Source organism: Varroa destructor, unplaced genomic scaffold, assembly GCF_002443255.2.
Source record: "Varroa destructor unplaced genomic scaffold, Vdes_3.0 BEIS01000004.1, whole genome shotgun sequence".
Taxonomy (NCBI): domain Eukaryota; kingdom Metazoa; phylum Arthropoda; class Arachnida; order Mesostigmata; family Varroidae; genus Varroa; species Varroa destructor.
Window position 1 is genome coordinate 16,660,000 of NW_019211457.1, and position 22,812 is coordinate 16,682,811.

The 22,812-nt window shown below is 46.1% G+C and overlaps 2 protein-coding genes across 4 annotated transcripts in view; one reads left to right on the plus strand and one right to left on the minus strand.

Moving 5' to 3' along the window:
* On the plus strand, window positions 1-18,086 carry NAT1 (N-acetyltransferase 1). Of its 2 annotated transcripts, none has more exons than XM_086987916.1 (4): window positions 1-179; window positions 10,601-11,616; window positions 13,673-15,090; window positions 15,223-18,086. In XM_086987916.1, exons 1-4 carry the CDS (start codon window positions 158-160, stop codon window positions 16,145-16,147), a joined length of 3,381 nt encoding a protein of 1,126 aa, XP_086844042.1. In that variant the 5' UTR covers window positions 1-157; the 3' UTR covers window positions 16,148-18,086. The 2 variants fall into 2 exon arrangements, with proteins under 2 accessions (XP_086844042.1, XP_022657429.1); XM_022801694.2 differs by lacking the exon at window positions 1-179 and adding an exon at window positions 3,317-3,518.
* The window catches only part of LOC111248905 (uncharacterized), a 20,434-nt gene continuing 13,890 nt past the window's right edge, over window positions 16,269-22,812 (minus strand). For both annotated transcript variants that reach the window (XM_086987919.1, XM_086987917.1), the window contains one exon: window positions 16,269-18,390. In XM_086987919.1, coding sequence (XP_086844045.1) covers window positions 18,287-18,390 — 104 coding nt within the window. In that variant the 3' untranslated portion in view covers window positions 16,269-18,286. The remainder of the gene's footprint in view (window positions 18,391-22,812) is intronic.

Below are 22,812 nucleotides of genomic sequence, written 5' to 3' on the forward strand. Positions count from 1 at the left end.
AGCATCGGTGATTAGCTTAATCCGTTCATGCACACGCGTCAATGAATAGCATCTGTTTTTGGCTCGTTGCTGTTTGTTTGTCTGGCCGCGTGACACCGCCACTGCGCCCGTGTGTCTGTGTGTGACTTAAAACCACCTTCAAAAAGTGTCTAACCCGATGGACCAAAAACATCATGATGGTAATGAGTTATCGTTCTTCTTTTTATGATATATTGATTAGTAGAAAGAGAACTTGCAACGAGATAATTGTTACGGTCCATTATTCGGTGAGAGTGACACGGGGAATCCGGTTGATTAATTTAGTATTATGAGATAATGCTATGAACTTATATTTCGTAAATAGTTTGTAATTTCGTCGCGGCAAAAATGTTCAAGGTCGAGTATACTCCGACGTACTTCGTTTTTCGTCACAAAGTAATTGTTTTAGGTGTGCAGGGCCGTCGAATCTAACGCATGTTCCCTTAAGTTTCGTCTTCATTTACCTTGCATGTATGCTATCTATCGTAATGAGATTACTTTCTTTTTGTGATGATTATTATTAGTATTATCACTACGTGTGAAATCTAAGCAAACCTTAAGTTATCTATTTGCGCCCTGTTTTACTTCCTCCAATTTTTAGTCGTTCACACTCTTATCCTATCAGTCAGTACAATCACAGTCTTAACTCGCGTAGTCAATCCATTAGCGTTTGAGTGTCGAACGGCTAATCAGCCAAATACATTGCATACTGGTCAGAGCGGAACTGATCAACCGATCAGACAGACATCAGAACGTCACGGTACAGAAAGGGGATCACTTTTTGCTGTCGTAATCGTGAGGCCAGAAACGGATCGTCCTACCACTGATCTCTTGCCAAATTGTTCAGGTGCATAGACCACCTCTTAAGCTACCCCCCTGAATATAGACATACACGCAGGACGCTCATGCGGACCGGCACAGAATGTTTCCAGCCGTTAATTCCTCCGAATAGCAAAAGTAGGAGGCCTCTGAAGTCCTTGTTTAAATTCCACTCAGCCAATCTTTCATCAATTTCACAAGGTACCCAATACGCATGAGAAGAAGGCGGCAGCGATCTCGTTAGCGAAAATCACCAATCGAACTGTCCCAGCATTAACGGACAAAACCAAATTAATTTTAATGAATGCAAAAGCGAACGATAAGACGATCGATATTATGACCGATTATTGTACGATGATCTTGTTTTTTTTTTACGATTACGGTTAAGAAAGAAGGAACGTTGGATTAGCAGAAGTTCGTATAAAAACCATAACATAAACCAGAATCGTGTCCGTTCATTAATGCTTTTCGTTTGCCGAAAATCTACCTAAGTTGTGTGTTCAAAGTTGACATGAAAAGGGAACCTAAATAACCGAATTCGTAGAAGAAAAAGTGTATTCTAGGTCAACAATTGAAATAAGCTCATGTGTAGTACGAGTTCGAAATTCTACAAATTTGATACAATTGACGAAAATAATAGACGCATAATAATGTTCGGACTATATTAATTGAAGTAGCCTGAACCGCGTGTTATGTCAACTAGTAAAAACATTTTCGATATGATAAACACTGGACGAAATGAAACTGGTTTCCTTGCTGTTATCTTCGAGAATTATTATTAAACCTGCGCACAGAGTGAACGAAGCTAAAATGGTTATCGAGGTGAAGTCTTGATGTATTTCATAACGAGCAGTAACACTCGCAGCGTATGCCCCCTCGTCAAATCAAGCTATCGCTGTTAAATTCATATATATATATATATATATATATAAGAGAGAGAGAGAGAGAGAGAGAGAGAGAGAAAGAGAGAGCGAGAGAGAAATTCTGGTAACCTATTACTTCCGATGAAATTATGTCCATGTCGCTGTCACGCTACAAAGGCTAAGCAGTGTAGATATTTGTAACACGTAGGTTTTGGGAGCATCTATTTAACTATGTTGGTTAATTAAAAAGCACACAAAGAAAAAAGTTTGGCGAGTTAAGTGTTAATAATTCAATTTGTTTTTGTTTTGTGTTTTGCTCATACAATATTTTACTATGAATTTACAACAACACATGTATTTTTATGGGTAACAACACTACTGTGCTAGCTTGGTAAACCTTGTTGTTTCTTAATTAGAACCATCCACAGAACTTCGGAATTACAATTAGAACTTAAATTAACTAAATTTGCTCACGAACGGAGAGTAAGCAACTGTAGCTTCGTCCGTTTTTAGCGCTTCTTTATGCGCCGATGATTTCATTCCCCTGCTGCATCCGCCTAATAGCAATCGATAGCTTCAGCTGTCCTTCCGCGCACTTCTACTTTACGTCGTGCTGAACTTTGTTAGTTACAAGCTCCTCCGACCAGAAGCATAACTTCATCATCAATTAGTTCCCTCTACTAACGGTGAAACGGGTCAATTAACATACGTTGTGATGGTGTTCCTTGTTGTCGTTGTTGTTGCGACCGGATCCATTCACACTGAGCGACCCATATAAAAGCAGCAATAAATGATAGTAATAACAAGGCTACTAAGATGACTTTACGCGGCTGTTGTGCGACGCGTTGCAACGGGCATAGTGTCCGCCGTTGAGAACCACTCGGTTTCCTCTTCTTTTTCGTCTTGTACTTCTCCGCGTCGTTATCGTCGTCGCCTATAACCAATAGTGGCAACAACAGCAGCATCTATGTGTCCTCTTTTTGGGCTGCTGCTTGCTCGTCGCCGCTCTCTACGAACATGTTACCGTCGACAAATCGACAAGTGCGACGGAGCTGAATTTGAAAAGCAGCAGCAGCAGCAGCAGCAGCAGCGGCGGCAGTGGCAACGGCAGGCGGACAAGAAGCAGTGTCAAGCAATCCTGCATGTTTGTTGCTACCGATAGGAAATACTAGCAGCAACAGCAGCAGCGGTATTTAACGTTTGATGATGGTTGTCGTTTATCGCGCTCGACGACGACCGATCGGTGACCACCGTCTATCTATTCGTTCGCATGGCATTGCTCATCACCATCACGTACTGGGTTCGTTGACCGCTCTCGCAGTTGGTACTAGCCCCCGCCAACGAAACGGCAAGCCAAAAAAAGTGTGCAGTCGTTCAGCAACGAACTCTCAACTCGTTGTTTTCCTCAGTAGGCAAACGGCCCACAGGAGCCAGTGGCATGGATGGATATCGTCATTTCAAATCCCCGATGTTCTAGTAGCAGTAGTTATTGAAGCGGCGGAAGGCCGCCCGCCCGCCCAAGGCAGCGCCGTTTGAATTTCGGCGCTCTTCGTCATCGTGGCGCTGCGGTCGAGTTGCACCAGCCAATCAGCGTCGGGGCGCTGCGAGTTCTCGCAATTTCTCGCGAGACGGCGGGAAGTCAAGTTGGTGTGTCTCGTCAAACGGGCCACACAGTTTTGTTGGTTGCTGTGCGTTGTGAGCAGAGGTGGACACTGCTGGCCGTTCCGTCCAGCGCCGAAGTGACGCTTTCCGCCAGCAACGCGTGTAGACGTTCTTTGTGGAATCTCTTGTGTTATTTGGACGCTCCTACGGACCCCGGTGAGTGCACGAACATTAAATGCGACCCATCTACGTACCAATAGCACGAAAACTTCGACTACTACGCTTTGAAAGCGGCTATTGGAGATGAATAAAGACGAGGCAACAAAGATGACGTTCCGATTTGATTTCCGTTCGTTCGTTGACGTGGTTAATGCTGCTGCAGCTGATGCTGGTTGTGCCAGCAGTGGCTGCGGTGAAAATGGTTGCGATGTAAGACAGGCCCGTACGAGCAGTAGTCGCCGCAGCAGCAAGGGTAAAAGCCAGGCTGAATCTAAATCAACTGCTGCAGCTGCAGTTTTCATTTTCGTCGCTTCTGCCATTAGCCTCTACACCCCGGAACCTTTTTCTACGGCCACGGCTACGATACTTGCGATTTCTGCGTCTCAGTCGTTGCTGCAGGCTGTCGTATTGCACCGTTGAGTGTGGCTGGCTGGCGGTGCTGTGCTGTTAGTCCTAGTTACCCCTGAGGCAGCTGCTGAGGGTTACTAGGGGATGCTGCGTTCTATGCTCTGCTTTCCTTGGCAGTGAACTTGAAGGTTGGTTTGCTGATTAGATCGTGGTCAGCATGCCACCAACATCATCCGGTCTACAAATTAGTATCAGTCTGTAACTACCAGCCGTTCGTGTCGTGTGTGGGGTGTCAGCGCCGGTACAGTCGCACTCGCGACGAATCTCGACGTGTGGGTCAGTTGTGTGATGCCGCTGGATCTGCTGGCCAGCCACGGTCATGGCTACGCAGCAGCAACAGCGACATTGGCCGTTGTGAGCATCACGAGAGACTAGGGCAAGTCGATCAGTCGACATTGCTGTTGCCACTTCCCCGAATCTTTTCCTTTAAGCCCAAAATGTGCAGTATAACGTGTAGCAATGTGTGAGCGTGTGAGTGGTTGATTCAATGTATGCGTGTAGGGAGTCATGGAGAAGGAAATAGAAGCATATATCCCATCGGCCACTGAATTCGTAATGGCGGCGAAAGAAACCTGCTAAAGGCAGAACAAAAGGCGCACGGGCGTTTGGCAATGCGTGCTGCTGCTGTTGGGATGCTCACGAGCTCCAACAATATTAGGGGGCCCTAGGTGTTTACTTGAGTTCTCGATAGAGGACAAACTATCGGCACTAGCTGCAGTAGGGGTGGGGCACCGCCCCAGCACCAGCAGAAACTGTCATGGGAGTTTAAGATGGGGATGCAGCGTTTACACCCATAATGCACACAGACGCCACGAGGATCGCCGCTCACTGGCTGGCGTAGTTACGCACGATCCTACAAGGTTGACCCAGTTTCCGCGTCATATCGGATAGGAACTGTCCTGTATCTTTCCTTTGAAAAGCATTTTTTCGTCGTCTTCGCGCTTCTGTCCACGAACTCGATATTCATCATCTAATTCTAGCTTCTACATAATCTTTAGTAGCGACCAAAACACATTAACAGCGGTAGTGCTAATTTCTATGGAACTACCTCAGTCAGAGGCAGCTATATAGTAGACATCGTGAGGTCTTCCCCGACTGTATGGTTATATTCAAAAGAAAAGATCATTACTAAATTTAGCAGTGCCAGATTGGCGCCGTCTCAAAGAATAGATGTCACAGAAGTACAAAAAATTATTTAAAGAAATCATTTCGTCACACGCGCAACGATATCTGTTTTATAGTATTGTAGATAGACCACCATCTGAAATTGGTGAAACGTGGTCCGTATGGTCGTCTTGCCATAAAGGCCATTGTTTATACAATTGAGTCATAATAAAAAGTCCCGGTGTGCTATTAGAGGCAAAAGGTAACGCGCCCACTCGATTTCTACGTTCGGCTAATTTTTACCAGCAACTGTAGTTTTCTTGGCTATAAATTGCGGAGTTATTAGTTATGACACCTGCGTAGTTCTTCCTGCAATAAAAATGCGAAGTACTTAAGCTGTTTCAAGTTAAAGAATGGATTGTAGTGTAGCAGAGATAAGCTCATAAAAAGCTATAGGAGATTACTAAATATTAGTATGGCTGCTAATAGCTACTAGTAAGCGGCATCGTTGAGTAAGAAGCCATTTTCACTAGTTTCGTCGTTTACTCTATTCAACATCCGCTTTACCATAATGAAGTAGTGGGAAAAATCCAATATTTTGTAGCAGGTGCTTGTCGTGCTGGGAAAAGATCTCACTTGCGATTGTCGTTTTTAGGCAATCATCCCCCGTCCATTCGATATATTCGTTTGTTTGTAAGAACATTTAGTTGGTGGGTCGATCGATCGATCGGTCGGTCGGCGACCTCACGCCTATCAGCCGCTCACGCCGCGGCCGCATAGAGATCGATTACTGGATTCTTCGAAATCGGAAAGTGCGCTTTTCTAAGAATGGCGAGTAGACATCTTTGCTATATATATATATATATATATATATATATTATATATATATATATATATAGCAAGTATAGTATAGTATAAGCACCGACATTCCCGTTAGGTTTACGGATATTGTTCGTGCTGGCGTGCCGAAGTCCCAGAAGCGCAACAAAAGGGACTTGCGTTATTTTCGCTAGAGTTTCTGACAGGCAGTCGTCGCGATACCTTTTTCGTTGTAAAGAGTCAACTACAAACGGAGACGTGCGCATCTGCACAAGAGAACAAACAGATAGCGAGTAATATAGCAACAAGTATGTATTGTTCACGCAGGCATATTTTGTCGGAGCGTTACGTCGCTCTGCGGCAAGCCTTTGCAAAGATTTCTGGGTATCCCACGGAGATTTCTGGTAAATGTATCGTGGTTCATAACCGTGTGTGGTTGTTACAGGAACAGGAATCGTTAACGCTTACACAGAGCATGGCTTGTTGAAGTCAGCCATTCACATCCCCCGCCGTGTAATATCAGCGATGAGTTAAAGAGGTCCGTCCGTGATATCACAGGCGGTAGTAACCGCGATGGTCGAATGCCACGGGTGCGATCACTGACAAGGTTTGCTCGCGGCCTAATCTGGTTAAGACCGGATAGTTAGCGAAGTCCAACCGCAGCACGAAATATATCCGGCCGCTATGATTGTTTCAACTAAACAACGCCGATCTCCGCATTCGCTGTAATATAGTAATGCAAGTCTATAGGAAGGATGCCATGTAACAAGCCAGACGACCGCTATGTCAGACTCACTACTAGTCAGGATTGTTTCATACTAAAATACGTGAAGTATCATCCTGCTTTTCAATAACAGCACCGACCTAGATCAGAAACGAAAGGCAAACCATAAAGGGAGCGTGGTATCGCTGTCATCTTTGCATTGTCGATATGAGTAACGTTCTGGGTCAGCAGTTTATCCCATCACCTGCTCTTAAGCGACTACAACTATCCTCGTATGCTCATACGTGGGAGCTCTTAATAGGTAATAGTTGTAGTCGCTAGTGCTGCAATAGATACAATTGTCAATGCGTTAGTACGAGCGTCTGTTTCTTTCTCGGTCTTTAGCGTTGTGGTTGTACGATCAGTTTGAGAAATCTATTGCCGTAACCAGCGCACTTTGCTGCTTCATCATCATCATCGCTAGGTGCTACTTCTTACTGCGAAAGCGGGAGCAGCAACAGCCGCCGGCGACTCACTCGGTCACAGAGTTGATGATCATTCTTAACTGCCTTTACTGTAATACAACTGAAACTGCGTCACACAACGTACATGCAACATAGCAACACATACATATATAACATGTATAATACTCCCAAGATAGTAGTGGTAGATTGCGTGGAAGTATGAGAGATGGTAGCATTTGTTCATAAAATGAAAATGACAGAAACGGAGGATTTTTCATTTGTACGCATCCCGTTTCGCCTGTTACAATGACTGTGCATACAGCAGAAATGATCAACGTCATATTTCCGATGTTGTCTTCAATAGAAAAGTTTCCGTGATGGCTGAATGCTGACTGGCCTAGAGATGCGTGGATGTTAGCTAATGAATTTTACTGGTATTGGCGGATAGCTGTCTGACGTAGTACTAACGGTGATTCCGGTAAGCGTGAAACCCCATTTTACAGCCAAACTCGATACCATATAGTAGTGAGAACGATCTTAGCGTTCTACGTATACTGTTCGTGCGTAGATACGCAGCAGAGTTAACAGATGGATCATCGTCCACTCATATACATGCAGAATATTTCTCACACAGGCACTACTTTCTTGCTAGATGTTGTCGTCATCTCAGCGTTCGCTCGCCTTCGTGTTGCTAGAGAATGTCATTGAATTAGAGTAGCCTGCGCCTATCTCACAGTAGTCTATTATAGTAGCGATTGCCGACGCGGCGACCTACATTTTTGCCTACTATAGGCAGACGATGAGCCGTATTGCTTGATGTCTTTCTGCGAAGTGAGAACGTTTTGGTTTCGTTGTCTGTGTCATTCATCCGTTCCGACCGTCAGTCCGTCCAATTCGTCCTTGCTTGATGTCGCTATTCCTGCTGTTGTCGATGATGACGATGTGGCGTCGCTGTCATGCCATCACCACCACTGCCACCACTATATATTGGTATTGCATTGTTGGTGTTTCTAAAACTGGCAGCGATCGTTATCCTTGGCGACTAGCAGAGCTCGACGATAGGTAAGGCTTATGTTGGACCAAACCACTGGCCGGTCGCCATCGCGCTGCTACTGCTGCGACCATTTCTTCAAACCAGAAATAGCCATTATGAACACGGGATGATACAGCTTAATGTATCATATATAATGTATACGTACTGCAGTTGCTGCTGGAAGTTTAATGGCCTTTTTTCCTTTTGCGGAAATTTGTAAATGATGGCCTGTTACCAACAACAGCGGCAGCTGGATAGTGTTACTACGTATTAATTTCCTTAAAGAAAAGAAACGCGTAATTTCAGCTGATGATAAGTAAACCGGCAGGTGTAGGGAACGGTTGCTTAGATGTAATTCGTTCGCTGACGCTACACCGTGTAACCACTTTAACGCATTTAGTAACTTTATTACATATTAAGAAATATCACAGGATACCACTTCAGGTTACCCCAGAAAATTTTACTGGAAACAAGGGGGCAAGGGCTGAGAGGAAAAAGTAGCGACCTTAACACCAAATCTGCCAAAAATTTTTGTGTTAACGATCCTTAATGACAAATGACCGATCCATAAATACGTTATTGCTCATTATATATATTTTTACTGGCGGCAATTCAATGGCGACTTTACACTCTTTTGTGAACTTAAAAACATGTTGCAGACAATAGAATTCACTAGTGATATTTTTAGTATCAAAGCTACGTGGGTTTGCTAACGACAAAGACAAAAGGCCGACAAATCTGTGTACTGTCTAAGTTGATTCAGTCAGCGATGGCTCGGTGGCCAGCAAAATTTGTCAAAGGGCGGATTTTTTGCAGCCATCCTACTATATACTGTTGACTACTATTAGCAGTACACCTGCAATTAACATAGAAGACGTTTACCGAATATGTAGAACCAACAGCAAGCATGAACCTGTTTTTTCGTCTGCCGTCGAATCACTAACGACGACACCATTGCCGCTCACATCTTGCTTAACTACTGGTAGACTTGCTTGGCTGACTAGCTGATTCTCGGGCTAGTTGTTGAACAGTGATTGGTGCCTTTTAGCTGGCCTTCCCGTGACGGTCGAGGCTACTGCAGCTTAATTTGCTTCTTTTACTAAACAGTTAATCGCCAGCGATAGCAGTTGTCGTCCTACTATTATGGCAGTCACTGTTGTCCGTAGTCCTTTTGATGTTGTAGTATTGCGCTGATATGTCTATTCTGTCGAGTTTTATCTGGATAGTTGTATCTACTATGCATGTATGTGCAAATGTCTGTAATATAAATAATACGTATTACAGACGTTTGCACACACATGCATAGCATACAACTATCCAGATATAGCTCGACAGAATAGACACATTAAAGCAGTACGACGACGATTACATATATGTGCTGTAGCTCCTGCTGCTGCCGCGGAAGAGGCGGAAGTGTCGATGGGGTTCCGAGCAGCGAGTCGCGGACCAAGTAGGCTCTTAAAGCAGCCGTCGTTCTATTCCGTTCGCGTTTAGCGTGCGTCTGTCTGCCTATGTGGATCGCCTTCGTTGGGTTGCTCGGAGCGGTCTACCGTTTCGTGGTTAAGGCTTGTCATGGATGTCAGTCGGATGTTATACCAATTGCATATTGGTGTGTGGCCAAACAGACAGACGGCGGACAGGCAGATCTTCCTCTGACGACCTCCTGGCATCTAGCGCAGCGTTGTCGCCACCAAGAAGTAGCATCACGCATCAGCAGCTCTTGTTGCTATCCGTATGTGGCTGCCTTCGTTTGTTACGACGGCGGTGGTCGTAGTTGCCGGTGGTAATATTATCCTGTGGAGCAGCGTCCGTCCCTGTTTCTGCCAACCCCTCGACAAGCAACAAGGAAGGCGGCGATGATGATGAGGACGCCGATGTGTCGTTAGTTTTGCTTTGCGTTTCGTAGTTAAATCGCTAGCTTTAGCGCTAGCAGGAGCTACAAAAACGGCTGAATCGCCACTGACGATGCGACTCGGCTGCCGCTATCTGTGGGCAAGCGCCAAAAACGGGTTACGCGGCCACCGCAGCGGCAGAGACGGACAGTTGCTACTGCCATCGCTGGTTGTTGAGCCGCAGCAAAGGGTTCTTAAAGCTCTTTAGTGTAGGAGCAGCTCTTAACTTCATCGGGGCTTTTCTAATACTGTTGTACTTCCTGTTGCAGTAGTGACTGTCTGCTTGCCTGCCTGCCTGCCTGCCTGCCTGTCCGTCTATCCCGTTTTGTGACAAAAAGCTCTAAGTGAGAACTTCACACAATCTGTCAAGGAAAACCAGCCAGCCAGCCAGCTAAACCTATATATATTAGTGGAGGTTTATGTAAAAAGTTGAATATACATATAAAAAAACCTGGGGGAAGAAAATGTGGTGGGCTTTTTACTCCTTTTGCATTTGTTCTACGACAAATATAAAGGCACTATTTTTATTCACCAAATCCTGTTAGTCGCCTTCTAATACAACAATTGTTGCGTGTAAGAACTTGCGCAACGCTCCTTTCGTTAGAAAATTTGAAGTGTTTAACGTGATATATTGAAGCTTTATGCCGTCATTGCAGGAATAGTGCGGTCCGCAGCGCAGCCGCGCATTGTGTCGGAGCAGTTAGGTTGGAGTCCGAGTTTGTCCCCGCCGGTCCCTCCCAGCGCCACCATAGTAGTGGACACGGAAGGCAGGGCGTCGTCCTCCCTGCTCTTCGGGGGCGGACTGACCACTGCTAATCACTCCCCCTCTCTTCGTAAGGGCTTCGGCTCGCCGCAAGCCGGCCAGTACCGACTGCACAGTCAGCAAGCTGGCACGCCTAACGGGAACCACGCGCACTCGGGCCGCGCAAACCCAAGCCCTCCGAGCCAGCTCAACAACGGCCAATCCTATAACAGCAGTTCGCTACAGCAACAACAGGCTTCAACGGGCGCCGCCATCATCAATTCTTCTTCAAATCATCCCAACAGCAACAACAACAATAGCAACAACGGCCACTTTCAGCATAGCAGAGATCGAGATAGCAACAACTCCCAGACGTCGGCAGGTACTAACCATCACCATGTCTCGGCGAGAAACGGTCCCGGCCTCCGCTGGTCCCAGCACGCTACCGGCGCGCAGGTCGGCGGCCCGGGAGCTAACCACTTATCTAACCAGCCCTCCTTCATAACCAATGGACTCAGCAGCAACGCATCCATCGGCAGCAGCAGCAGCAGCAGCAGCAACAGCTTATCGAACAGTAACGCCTATAACAACAACCTCAGCAACAACAACTCATCCAGCGGCAGTGGCCTCGGAGGCGGTAACAGCGGCGGAAGCAACCCCCGAAGCAGCTCCAACAGCAGTCCAACAGGCGGACTTGGTATCGCGAACGGAGGTGGCGGCGGTGGTCGGCCAGGTGTCGGCTCTGGCTCTGGGGGTTCTGGCGGTCCTAACACGCCCCGTTTTAAGGCGGGCCTAACCTTGCTAGCCAGCCAGGACCAGGACGCCAACCTTGTGTTCCGCAAGGTGCGCGGCATCCTTAACAAGCTTACTCCCGAAAACTTCGACAAGCTCTCGCGAGATCTACTCAATGTCGGACTTGACTCTACCTACGTAAGTACTAAAAGCCAGATTCACTTGGGGCTCCTTTTCCCTTTCTCGTATTGGCAGTAGTAGTACTAATAGCAGACACTAATAGCAGACTCTGCGCTCATCTCCATTATTTGTAACTGCCATTCATGCATGATTATAGAGTTACGTATCAGAGTTGTAGTTAAGCAGGAGGGCTTAATTTACAAGAGGGAAGTGACCTTTCTTTAGGTTTGTATTACCGCAGTGGTAAACACCGACACGATGCTTCATTATTTATTCTACATTTTTCCGCATCAGTGGAATTCGGTTATTAGCTACTGCAGATATACATCAGGACTTGTATTGTTACTGTGGCAGTGGTGATGAAGGTTGTGGATGCTGTATTGTTGTTAGGTGTACCTCAGTTTCTGAAACTGTAGTGCATGCGCCTGCACCTACACCGGGAACAGTTAATGGGGCTCTTGGCAAAAGCGCTAGCATCATCATATCACCATCATCATCATTATTCATACAATCGCGTTGAGCCTACATTGACCTACCTAAAAAACTAAGTGGTGATAGAAGCGCTAATACGATGCCCGTCCCTATATTCACTGCTCAAACTACCGGTTGGCTGGTCTCCTATCTGTTTCCACTTTTCGCTGGTTTCTAGTCCACTGTTTTCTAAATGTTTCAATGCCTACTTTGAGGCCTCTTCTGGCCGTCAAACCAAAATGAAAGGGCGTAGGAGAGCGCAGACAGGTTTGTTTTCGTCCTTTGAGGTACCGGTAGAAGGAGTTGCTGCTTACCTTTTGATGATTTCGTGTGCGAGTTAACTCCACCGCTGCCATCGTTACTGCAGTGATACCAGCCAACAAAGAGCATCGTCCGGCTGGCATTAACTCGTGCAGGCTAGTTAGGTATGCAGATGGAGCACCCTTTGCTGCTGATCGGTCGTAAAGTGGAATCAATTTCTACAAGGGGGGAAGAAAACTGTTTTTTTTTGTTTTTCTTTCCTTTCCCCCTTTTTGTCTTTCATTGAGTTGAAGCTTTTGCTGTGGCGGTAACCGCCGTTTATGAACGACCATCGACGGTCTGAAGTGGTACTGTGATCGCCTGCCGTCGTTGTTTCGTCATTCATTTTACTGCCTTCCTGGAGCCTTTTGGAAGCCTTTCTCTGAAAGGTTTCCTATCTACTATCTCCGATAGTTCTGCCTACTTTCATTTGAGGCAGACGATTGGCAGTCAGCTTGATGCTAATTTATTTGCTAGCTATCTTCCATTCCTTTAAAAAAATTAAAAAATGCTTCAAAGGATAGATAGGGTGGACTGTCCGAGTGTATGTGGTTACGCGGGCGCTTTTTAAAGAGAATGTAATATTGCAAACTATATTACTTTGCTGCTACCAAACCGAAATACATGGATGCTGCTAACAGCGCACCGTGAAGCAGATCAGTCCCTGATTATGCTTGACAGTGATATAATTAACACCATTTCTAAGCCCCAGTGGCGGTTAGTGCAGTGAGCTCGATGCAGAAATACGTATCTTTTTCTGCTTGTAGGTCTTACTTAGTTCCCTTGTGGAAACCATTTGCTGGAAGTTGCGTGTAAATGTTTATTTATTCTGTATGTTTGGTTAAACAGCATCTAGTTGTTGATGTTCGCAACGCCTGAATCGGTTAACTAGGCAAAAGGGCTTGTGTGCTAGGGACGTATCGGCGATCTAGGCAGATCGTTAGTAGCTTGACTCAATTGGATACTTCAGCCATCGGCACCAAAATGATACCACTTCATCACTGCCGTAATAAAAATGATAAGTGCGCTGTCCATTCTGTGCTCCTATTATAAAACCAACTGCTGGCCACAATTTTCTCTGCGGTGTTCGTGCACTTGATCATATTCATCGAAAAAAAAATAGGGGTCGGGAGGAAAATTTGGTGCATAGGCAGCTTTACTAAATGTGCATCAGTAACTTGGGTCTACATTATATACGTTTGGTGTGCATTGTTTACCTTTTACATGGGAGCTAATGTTTGAATCTGTCCAGTGTATGCTTAGAGGGTACCGGGGTAAACAACGATAGGGTTTTCGATTTCAGGTTCTTAAAGGTGTGATCCTGCTAATCTTCGAGAAGGCTCTCGATGAAGCGAAGTACAGTTTGATGTACGCGTCGCTCTGCAAGACGCTTTGTGAACATGCGCCAAATTTTGACCCCCCGCCAGCCAACACCTTCCGCCGACTTCTACTTGCCAAGTGTCAGGATGAGTTCGACAACCGTAAGCGGGCGCTGCAAGATGCGCCGGCGAACAGTGAGCAGCGGACAATTGCCAAACACAAGATGCTCGGGAATATGCGACTCATTGGCGAGCTCGGGAAGCTCGGCTTACTTCACGAAAAGATTCTACACGAGTGCCTGCAGACGCTTCTGCGAGGCAAACGTCAGGAAGACGTGGACCTCGAGTGTCTATGCCATATGGTGCGCACCGTTGGTGCTCGGCTGGATACCGCCAAGGGCCGCCCCTTGGTCGACCAGTACTTCGAGAGGATGGTCAAGCTATATAGTCAGGAGGGCCTCTCTTCACGAATCAAGTTCATGCTGCAGGATGTGTGCGAGCTGAGACGCGACGGCTGGATGCCCCGTCGACGGGCAATTGGAAATCTTCAACAGCCAACGACACTGGCGCACATTCGCAACCAGGTGATGCCCCCACCGCCGCCACACGTCCGCCATTCGCAGCCGCTTCAGGGTCACTCTGGCGCCGGACACGACCATCCGCTGCACGGACGCGGCCCACATGGCCCGCATCGCCATCGTGACAACGCGATGAATCCACTCGGCAACCCTCACGACGACATATTTAACACGCCTGTTGCCCCCCTCAAGAAGTCCATCGTGTCTTCGACTGGCCCAGCCACCAACGACTACTTCGACCTGTTCGACACTAGCAAGCCCACGTCAATGATGGGCTCGACGGGCCGTGATAACCGCGACCGTGATAATCGCTCGAGTCACGGGCGTTTCGGCGGAGGCCATAGCGGCATCCATAATGGTCATCATAATCATCGTGATGGTGGCCCCGGCCACCGCGACGGACCGTTCAACAATCACAACGGCCCGAGGAACAACAATCAGGGAGGAAATGTTGGCCTGCACATTCCAGCACGGTTGCTTAAAAAACCCCTGCCACAACAGGTGGAAGAGATGAGTCTGCGGCCTCACGCCGCGCCATCATTACTCAAGCCTAAAGTTATGCCCCCGCCGGGCGCCCAGCTGCTTGGCGGTAACGCACTCAGCTCATTGTCCCACCCGCTGAGTGCGCACTCGAGCCCGTCGACGCTCCAAGCTGTGTCGGTCAAGCCGACGGTTGCGGCTGCTCCGCTGCCAGTCAAAACCGAAACCAAGCCGCGCGCCACGAAAGCAGAGTTTCTCGAGAAGGTTCAGCGTCTCCTAGATGAACACAAGTCCAACCCGGATATGGCATGCGACGAATTCGCCAAGCTGGACATCCCCAAGAAGTAAGTGAAATAGACACAAAACCAGTTTTTAGTATTAATTTGTGCTTGATTTATTCAATAGAACGGAAAAAATTTAATTTTTATAGAAATTATGTATAGTTCGCTTACTATTACCGTCGTTTTGTCTGCTAGGTTCGTGAACGAAATCCTCGTGGCCGTTAGCCAAGATGTTATGAAGGAGGAGGATCCAGTTTCGATAGACATCTTGGAGCAGCTGGTAACTCGCTTTGCGCCCAATGGCGCCGCCGACACGCTGGCCCCAGTAATGCTCAAGTTGCCAGCAACCAAGCGTGCGGGTCAGCTTGCCGCCGAACTGGTGGCGCGTCTGCTACATAGCGGTACGCTTGATCTTGCCGACGTCGCTCAGTGGACAGACGTCACGAGTGTGTCAGATGACAGTGCTCCGTGGATCTTGACCGTGCTGCAGCTGTTGCTGGCCCGTGAAGGTGAAGAAGCACTGGCAGCCCGTTGTCGTGGCGTGAGCTTGCTGCCGCATCTGCCGCCAGCGGCGCGTAACAAGGATGAGCTAGCTGCGCTGCTTGAACGACACGGGCTGGCGTGCTTGCAGTTGCTTAGCGTTCGGTTGGAACGCCAGATGGCCGGGTGCCTTCCGTCGGTGGAAGCACTTAAAGCGTTCCTTGAGGGGCTCGACGATACGACCCGACAGAGTCCGGAGTTTGTGCTAGCGCTGGTTACGGCCGCATTGCGCAGTGCTTCTTCCTCCAATAATGGTGACCAGGCTGCCGAACTGACAGCACTGCGAGCCCTCTGCCCTCAGCTGCGTAGCTATTGTGCTAAACAACAGGGAATGTGGGCACTGTATGCTGCCCAGGAACTGTGGGCAACAATGAACTGCCCTCGTGGAGTGCTATTGCAATGGTTCAACCTGTTCTACGAAGAAGACATCGTTGAAGAAGCCGAATTCATGCGTTGGAAAGAGGATGTGGAGCATACAAACATGTTCGCCTGCAAGGGTCAGGCGCTCTTCCAATTGAATTCGTGGCTTACTTGGCTTCAGGAGGCCGAAGACGAAGAGGAAGACGAAGCCGATGAGTAAAAAAGCGATGATGGATGAACAACGACTAATAACTTAATACAACTAATAACCGAAGCTAAACCTAAACCTATAGCGAATAGGCGACGAACGAGGTGAAGAAAGACAAAGGAATGCTGAAGTGATAGTTGAAAAAGGTAATGAAGAGGACGATGACGATGACGACGACGACGGCGACGACGACGACGACGGCGGCGACGACGACGACGACGACGACGACGACGGCGACGACGGCGACGACGACGACGACGACGGCGACGAGAAGAAAAAGGAAAGGAAGGGGGAGAACCATATGGAAACAACGGGGATGGTGGAGAAACAAAAGACAAAACAAAAGTCTTAAAGCAGAAGATGTAGACGAAGGAGGAGACGGGGCATTCCGATTTAATTGAACCGAGAACTAAACAACGCTGGTGTGTAAGCACCACGATTCTAAAAGTTAATCAAACGAAGAATAGAAGAGAATATGGCGAAATATGAAGACGACGAAAAAGCCGTTAAAGTATGTAGACCATCCTAGTAACAAAAAGCCAGAACAACAACAATAATAATAACAAAGAAAGCTGAAGGGAAAATTCAAGTCCTGAGGCAATCAATGAATTTCATTCAATTTCTGATGTGAGGCGAAGCTGCTAGTGACAAGATGGTAGAAGAAAGGCGCAATAAAAGGCGAAGAAGACATTGAAAAAGAACTAATTGCGCGAAAAATAGTCGATGGCGTAAGCGAATGAAAGATAGAAGGTGATGCTGAAAAAAAGTTGCGAGAGGTGACGAAGGCAAGGCAAAAGCTAGAAAGTTGTAGTTGAAGGAGGATGATGATGAAAATAATAATAATAATAATAATAATTGAGAAATACTTAAATAGCGCAAGCGTTCTAGGAGCAACAGAAGCAGTTTGTCCAAATAGAAAAATAACCAAAATAAACAACAGAAAGAAATATCTAGTTGTTATAATTCAAACAGGGATTCGGGCGCAGAAGATAACGAAATTTAAAACAATCAAATCTTACCGTTGAAAATGATGATAATATTATTATTTAATTTTTCCTCTACTACGAATCCAAGCGCGCTCAAGTAAAAATTTCGCATGACAGAATGAAGCCATTATTACTATTAATTTTACCTTATTACTAGATAAGGAGCTTATTATGCAAATGTTTATATTCAATTTCCCTCTTTGAGTATTGCCATTAAAAATATTTCATTTACTTGAAATCTGATTGTTTTGTTTGTCTACTCATTCGTCTATGTACCTCATTTTCTACTAATCTGTCCCTGTTCGTTTTTTAGTTATTTCAGTCATCGGCCACTACCTGATTGTTGTTTCTGGCTTGGTTCATTGTCTCCATTTTGTTTGTGCCAGATACAATTCTAGTTGGTACCGATGTTTTGAACAAAACATCTGTCTTCTGCGCCTAGAATTCTACTTGAACTACGACTGTCTTCTAATTAGGTTTTTTACTTGTGTTAACTGCTTTATCTGCTTCTAGAACGTTGACGCTGTTCAGTTAAATATTTTTCTGGTGACAATTTTAATTATAATTAATATTATCATCCTTTGAACACAACTTTTTTTTTAACACTTATTGCTTCTTACCGTTATCATCAAACAGAAATCTAGGTGCAGAAGATAGCGATTAATGATATCACTATTACAGAGTGAATTAAATTGTATTAGGCGCGACAAACGAAAATGCGACAGTAAATCTAGTTGATAACTAAAAAGAACTATAAGCAGATGATGCTAAATAACTAGAAAATCGAGCAAGGATAGACAAGTCGAAAATGGGTAAAACGGTATAGAAGGTTCATAAGGCACACAAAAATCATGGGTACATTACGCGGAAAATGAAATAGCAAGTAAAACGAATCCAGCCGCACATCTCGTAATGAGACTAACAAGGATTAAAAATAATAAATGGATCCATTTATTAAACTTTAATTAGTGGGCGTTGTTCTAATTAAGTTCGCTTCATAGAAAACATTAGATACGGTTAGGTAGGTAAGATATAAAAAATGGAATGGTCAATGTTGCATAAAAAGGCAGGCTCTGAGCAACGATCGTGATAGACTGAGCCACCAATGTGTGGCATGGGAGTAAGCATGTTGTACGGTATGCGATGATAAAGACACGGAGCAGTCTCACTGCGAGGGGCTGTTGCTATTGCTGCGTACAGGAACATTGGGAAGCAAACTGAAGTGCCTGCTACGAGCTTGCTTCCAGTAGTAGTAGACTAGCGGGGGTTCTGCCGTCGATAAACGAATTGGCCGATCGAATCAGATGTAGCGCATGAAAACAGAAATTGGAAGAAACAATTATGAAGATTCGCTATGCTTTTGCTACCAGAAACAGGAGAGCGTAGTCGCAATACAATATAGAAGATCTTAAATAATGCCAACGGGTTACAGTGTCACTATGAGTGCCTGTCAAAATATGTATACGTAGCTTTAGTTTCTAATGATGAAAAGTTTTGATGTTTTATCAAACATTATTTAATGGATTTTTCCCTCAATATGCGGTTTTCGTCACATGCTAGGTTTTGTGTTGAGTTGAGACTGTCAAAACTACACCACTATAACGGTCAGAGTTACAATTGGTAATTTTTCGGATAACAATCTAACTCTAATTTTTATCGAATAATTTGTTCTCCGATGTTTTTTTTTATTTAATTATACATACGTATATGAATTATACACAGTTATTGCATGAACGTGCTGTCTTTCAAATATAAGCGTCATGTCCTCTGTCCGTTACCGGAAAGCTTATTGTTTCATTTATCGGAAATCTGTAATGTGGGTACAAGTAGACAATTTTTCATGCGAAAAGTATGTGACCATAATTTCAGTGTGTGTGCTATACGGCCGTACGCTATTGTCGATGTGTTTGTGTGGGGTCGCGTTAGCGGCTCGCTTGCCACCCTCTGCTCTGCACTCCGCGAGGTACTCTTACAACTGCTGCTGTGGCAGTGGCAAAAGCTATAACGGGGCATGATGAGTTAGCCCACGACATGTAACGCAATCGTAGGTCCACTGCGATTTACCAGTATTAATACCGTTACAAACATTAGCTCGGTGTACCAGGATGGAAATATCGCCTAGGCTCTGTTCACGGGCCTCTTACGTCGGTGTCACCAGAAATAGGCCTTGTCGTGCTTTTCACACTGTCCTGACTGCCCATATGATTTCATCGTCCTCATCATTGGACGCTACACAGTTTCGTAGATGTCATTGTTGTTGTTATTATACCACCACATTCCATCGCCAGGTAATACTCAGATTCTGTATCGTACGCGCGCTACCATGCCCCATCACTTACCGTCGATCGTGCTAGTGTGCGATGCTGCTCGACCATCCGATTGACTGTGGCACGAACAAAACTATATTATTATAGCAGTACTATGCTGTTGTCGCGTCTACATTCTTTCTGTCATCTCCCATGGCAGCGCACTGGTAGTTTACTTCGTTGTGTGGGGAGGGATTCCCGGGGAAAGACAACGATGTCGATTGCGGTGGGCATAAGGGTAAATGGGGTAAAGGCCCACTGCGGCTCTATGCGGTAGCGTTGCAATGTATGAGTAGAGCCCGACGATACAACACGATGAGAGGAGACCACTGGAGCCCTGCCGGCAAGCCAAGTTCGCTTTAGCAAGCCAGTTCTTTGGAAAGGTCCACCTTAGTTAGCCTGCATCCACAAGACAGACTTGCCGGTGGTTAAGTGAAAGATGGGGTATGGAAGACCCTAATGAAGAATGTAAGAGACGAAGTTGAGTTGTTGATGTACAAGCAGTAAGAGTAGTCCTCTTCATATCGTTACGAACGGACGAGTGAACGATATGCACCGTCCTGAATGGGAGAGTAGGAAAGCCCTTCCAGACGCTAAACCAGGGCAGAGAGGTCTGGCGTTTTCCATACTATGGCGACACAAGCTCGTCGATGTTTAGTTTGGCGTTTCTGCAGCCCTGCTGCTACATACGATGAGTTCAAATTGAAGACCGTTGTCCTCGTCGTCCTCGTGATGTTAAAGCAAACCCAGACTAAACGGCGGACCTACAAATCAGCGTGTATATTATGTAATACATACATAATAGAATAAAAAGTGATTCACTCTCTCTCAACGCTTACACATATAAAGCTTACTTGAACATCCCTCACAAATTCATGCCATACATATACAGTCTCTGAGCATCGTCTGTAACTGGGATTCAGGCCGCAACAAAACGGCAGGCGGTGAACGCTTCTCGTCCTTTCTCAATTTAGCATTGCTGTTGCTGGTAACATATACGTATACATTTATCCACTCGCCCATCTTACGCTTACATGCGGACTGAATACCAGAGACAGCGAGAGCAGGGCAGAGATACGAGGTAGCCGCGTCGTTATAGCCTGGTTTGGCTCTAGAGAGGGAATTGCTGCCTCCTGGCATGCGCTTAGTTACGCATAGACAGAGATATAGTCACCGATCGAGCGGCACAAAACCAACCATTGCAAAAGACGGCGCGTTAACCAAAGGCATGTAATTGCAGTGCAACGAGTGATTCGTAGTGGTGCCAGTCGAGGGGCGTATAGGAGTAGCTGTAGTGGCGGTGATAGTACAAGCTGAATAACGTAAAAGCCCTTGTTGTATGCTACCGACGTAGTAGTAGCGGCTGCGACAGCAACGGTAGCGACTGTTCTTGTACGGGAGAGCCCTATGAGGCAGCTAGCTGGTGTCAGCCGGTCTCTGGTAACGGCGTTCTCTAGAGCTTTGGCTTTAAACCTGGGCTAGGAGCAGAGTAACGCAAAACCGAATGGAGTTAGTTGAGGGCATGTTGAGGCTAGGGGCAAGCTAGTCAAAGAGGGACACATGGAAAAAGGGAGGCTGGAACAGACGAAGTACGGTCAGCAACGAAGTCCTTTAGGACCTAGGAGCGGCGGCTGAGGCCCAACTGAAGCTGAACTCTGAATGTTCGCTGCCGAGAAATGGCTGCTAGCAGTCGTAGTAGTAATAATACTGGTAGCATTGATGCAGTTGGAGATAGCCAAGTGAAGGAGTGGCTTCTCTGGTAGGTGAGCAAGCTCTGTGTGAATTGTTTGCTAGAACAGCTCGAGAACACGACGCCACTGTCTCCGGCCCTGCAGTCGCTCTCATTGCTACCACCGTTGAACTGTCGCTACTTCGAGGAGAGTCTGTAATCGAAACGAGCGTACTAAAATAAGCGCTCCAAACAAAGTGCATTCCTTTGCTATACAGCTGGTGCTCTCGATAGTAGCAGTAATGAAAAATAGGAGACACCAGGCGATGGCAGCAGACGACAGTAGCAACAGCAGCAACGAGAACGCAGAAGGCAATGAGCGAGTTGAAGCTTGGAAGTGGTCTTTCTTCCATTTGCGTACTTCTGCGAGCAATGCAAATGCATACACAAAGGAAGGAAGGTGCTTCGGAGGACCAGTAAAGGTGCAGCAAAACCAAAGAATCAAAAAAAAAAAAGTAATGGGCTTGCCGCTATCGTTGCAAACACGGCGATGAAACGCCTCTAAAACGCGTACGGGCATGAGGCTGCTACGACGTACATCGGTCTGGCCGTTGGCACGACTGAATGGAGAAGACGTTTGTTGGCCCTTTTGTCTAGCAGCGTCCGCTACGCCACTTGCGTAAAAAGGCTTACTGCTGCACTCATGGGACAGTTGAATAAGATGAAAAAAAAAGATGCTGAAACGCACCGGGATTTAAAAAGGTAGCGGAGTGCCTTTTTGAGGAGAGAACTCATATTCGCAAGTGCTAAGTTTCCGAACGTGCGTAGTTAAAATAGCTTTGGTTATTTCTTTTTGGGTCTCAGGTACAACGTGCATGTAATTTGAATTATTACAGATAACTGGCAATAATTTTAGTTTAGACGAGGTCAGTTAAATTCGAAAGGCACTGTTTAACGTGCGCGTATATTGAGTAAAATTAACATATGATAGATTTTTCAATGTGGCTAAAAGACAATGATTTGTGAAACAAACAACCGTCGAGCCGCTTTTGTTAGTAAAGCTTCCGACATTTTCTGCTCTAAAAAATCTATGACTGTGGTAAATAGCTGTGGCGCAATTGTCTCATCATCTATTAGAACTAGGCTACATCTGCCCAAGTGCCTCGTAGGAAACGGCAGTTTACGACGACGTTTCGTCTACATTACGTGGCATACATTTAAACCTTAACTGCAGAGCAGGTTTCCTGTACATCTGGCAATTAAGTTACGAGCTGCAGACGCTACCGTTGAGTGTGATCACAGTCATCTGATTATCCCTTTGTACGACGTGGTGTTTTCTGTGTCATTATGAGCCTGCGGAAAAAATTTGCCTGCTGCTTTACTACGTGCAGCTCTTGTCCCACACGTTTAGAATTTCCGTATTTAATTCTTAAACCGCATATGCATAACTATCAAAGTGATTGTACACGAAGGCGTTCTCAGTTTGTGCTCTGCCGTTACAAGATGGCCTCGGCGGTGAAGGCTGTACATTCTCCTCGTGTCTCCTTCTCTGTGTGTCTCGAGCGAAGAACTTGTCTAAGTTGGGAACATCGAAAGCAAGTGGAGAAAGCTAGGGACACGACCATTTACGCTGACTCTAGCGGCTGCGCCAAACGACCTGCCCGACGGGAGACGTCTGCTTTAAACGGGAGTAAGCTCGGCCATCGGGAAAAGGGG

Bases quoted from the DNA above. Each gene is read 5' to 3' on its own strand.
- NAT1 (XM_086987916.1), top strand. From the start codon at position 158: ATGGACCAAAAACATCATGATG. The intron at 180-10,600 runs GTAATGAGTTAT...CCGTCATTGCAG, and splicing joins GGACCAAAAACATCATGATG to GAATAGTGCGGTCCGCAGCG. The intron at 11,617-13,672 runs GTAAGTACTAAA...TTTCGATTTCAG, and splicing joins TCGGACTTGACTCTACCTAC to GTTCTTAAAGGTGTGATCCT.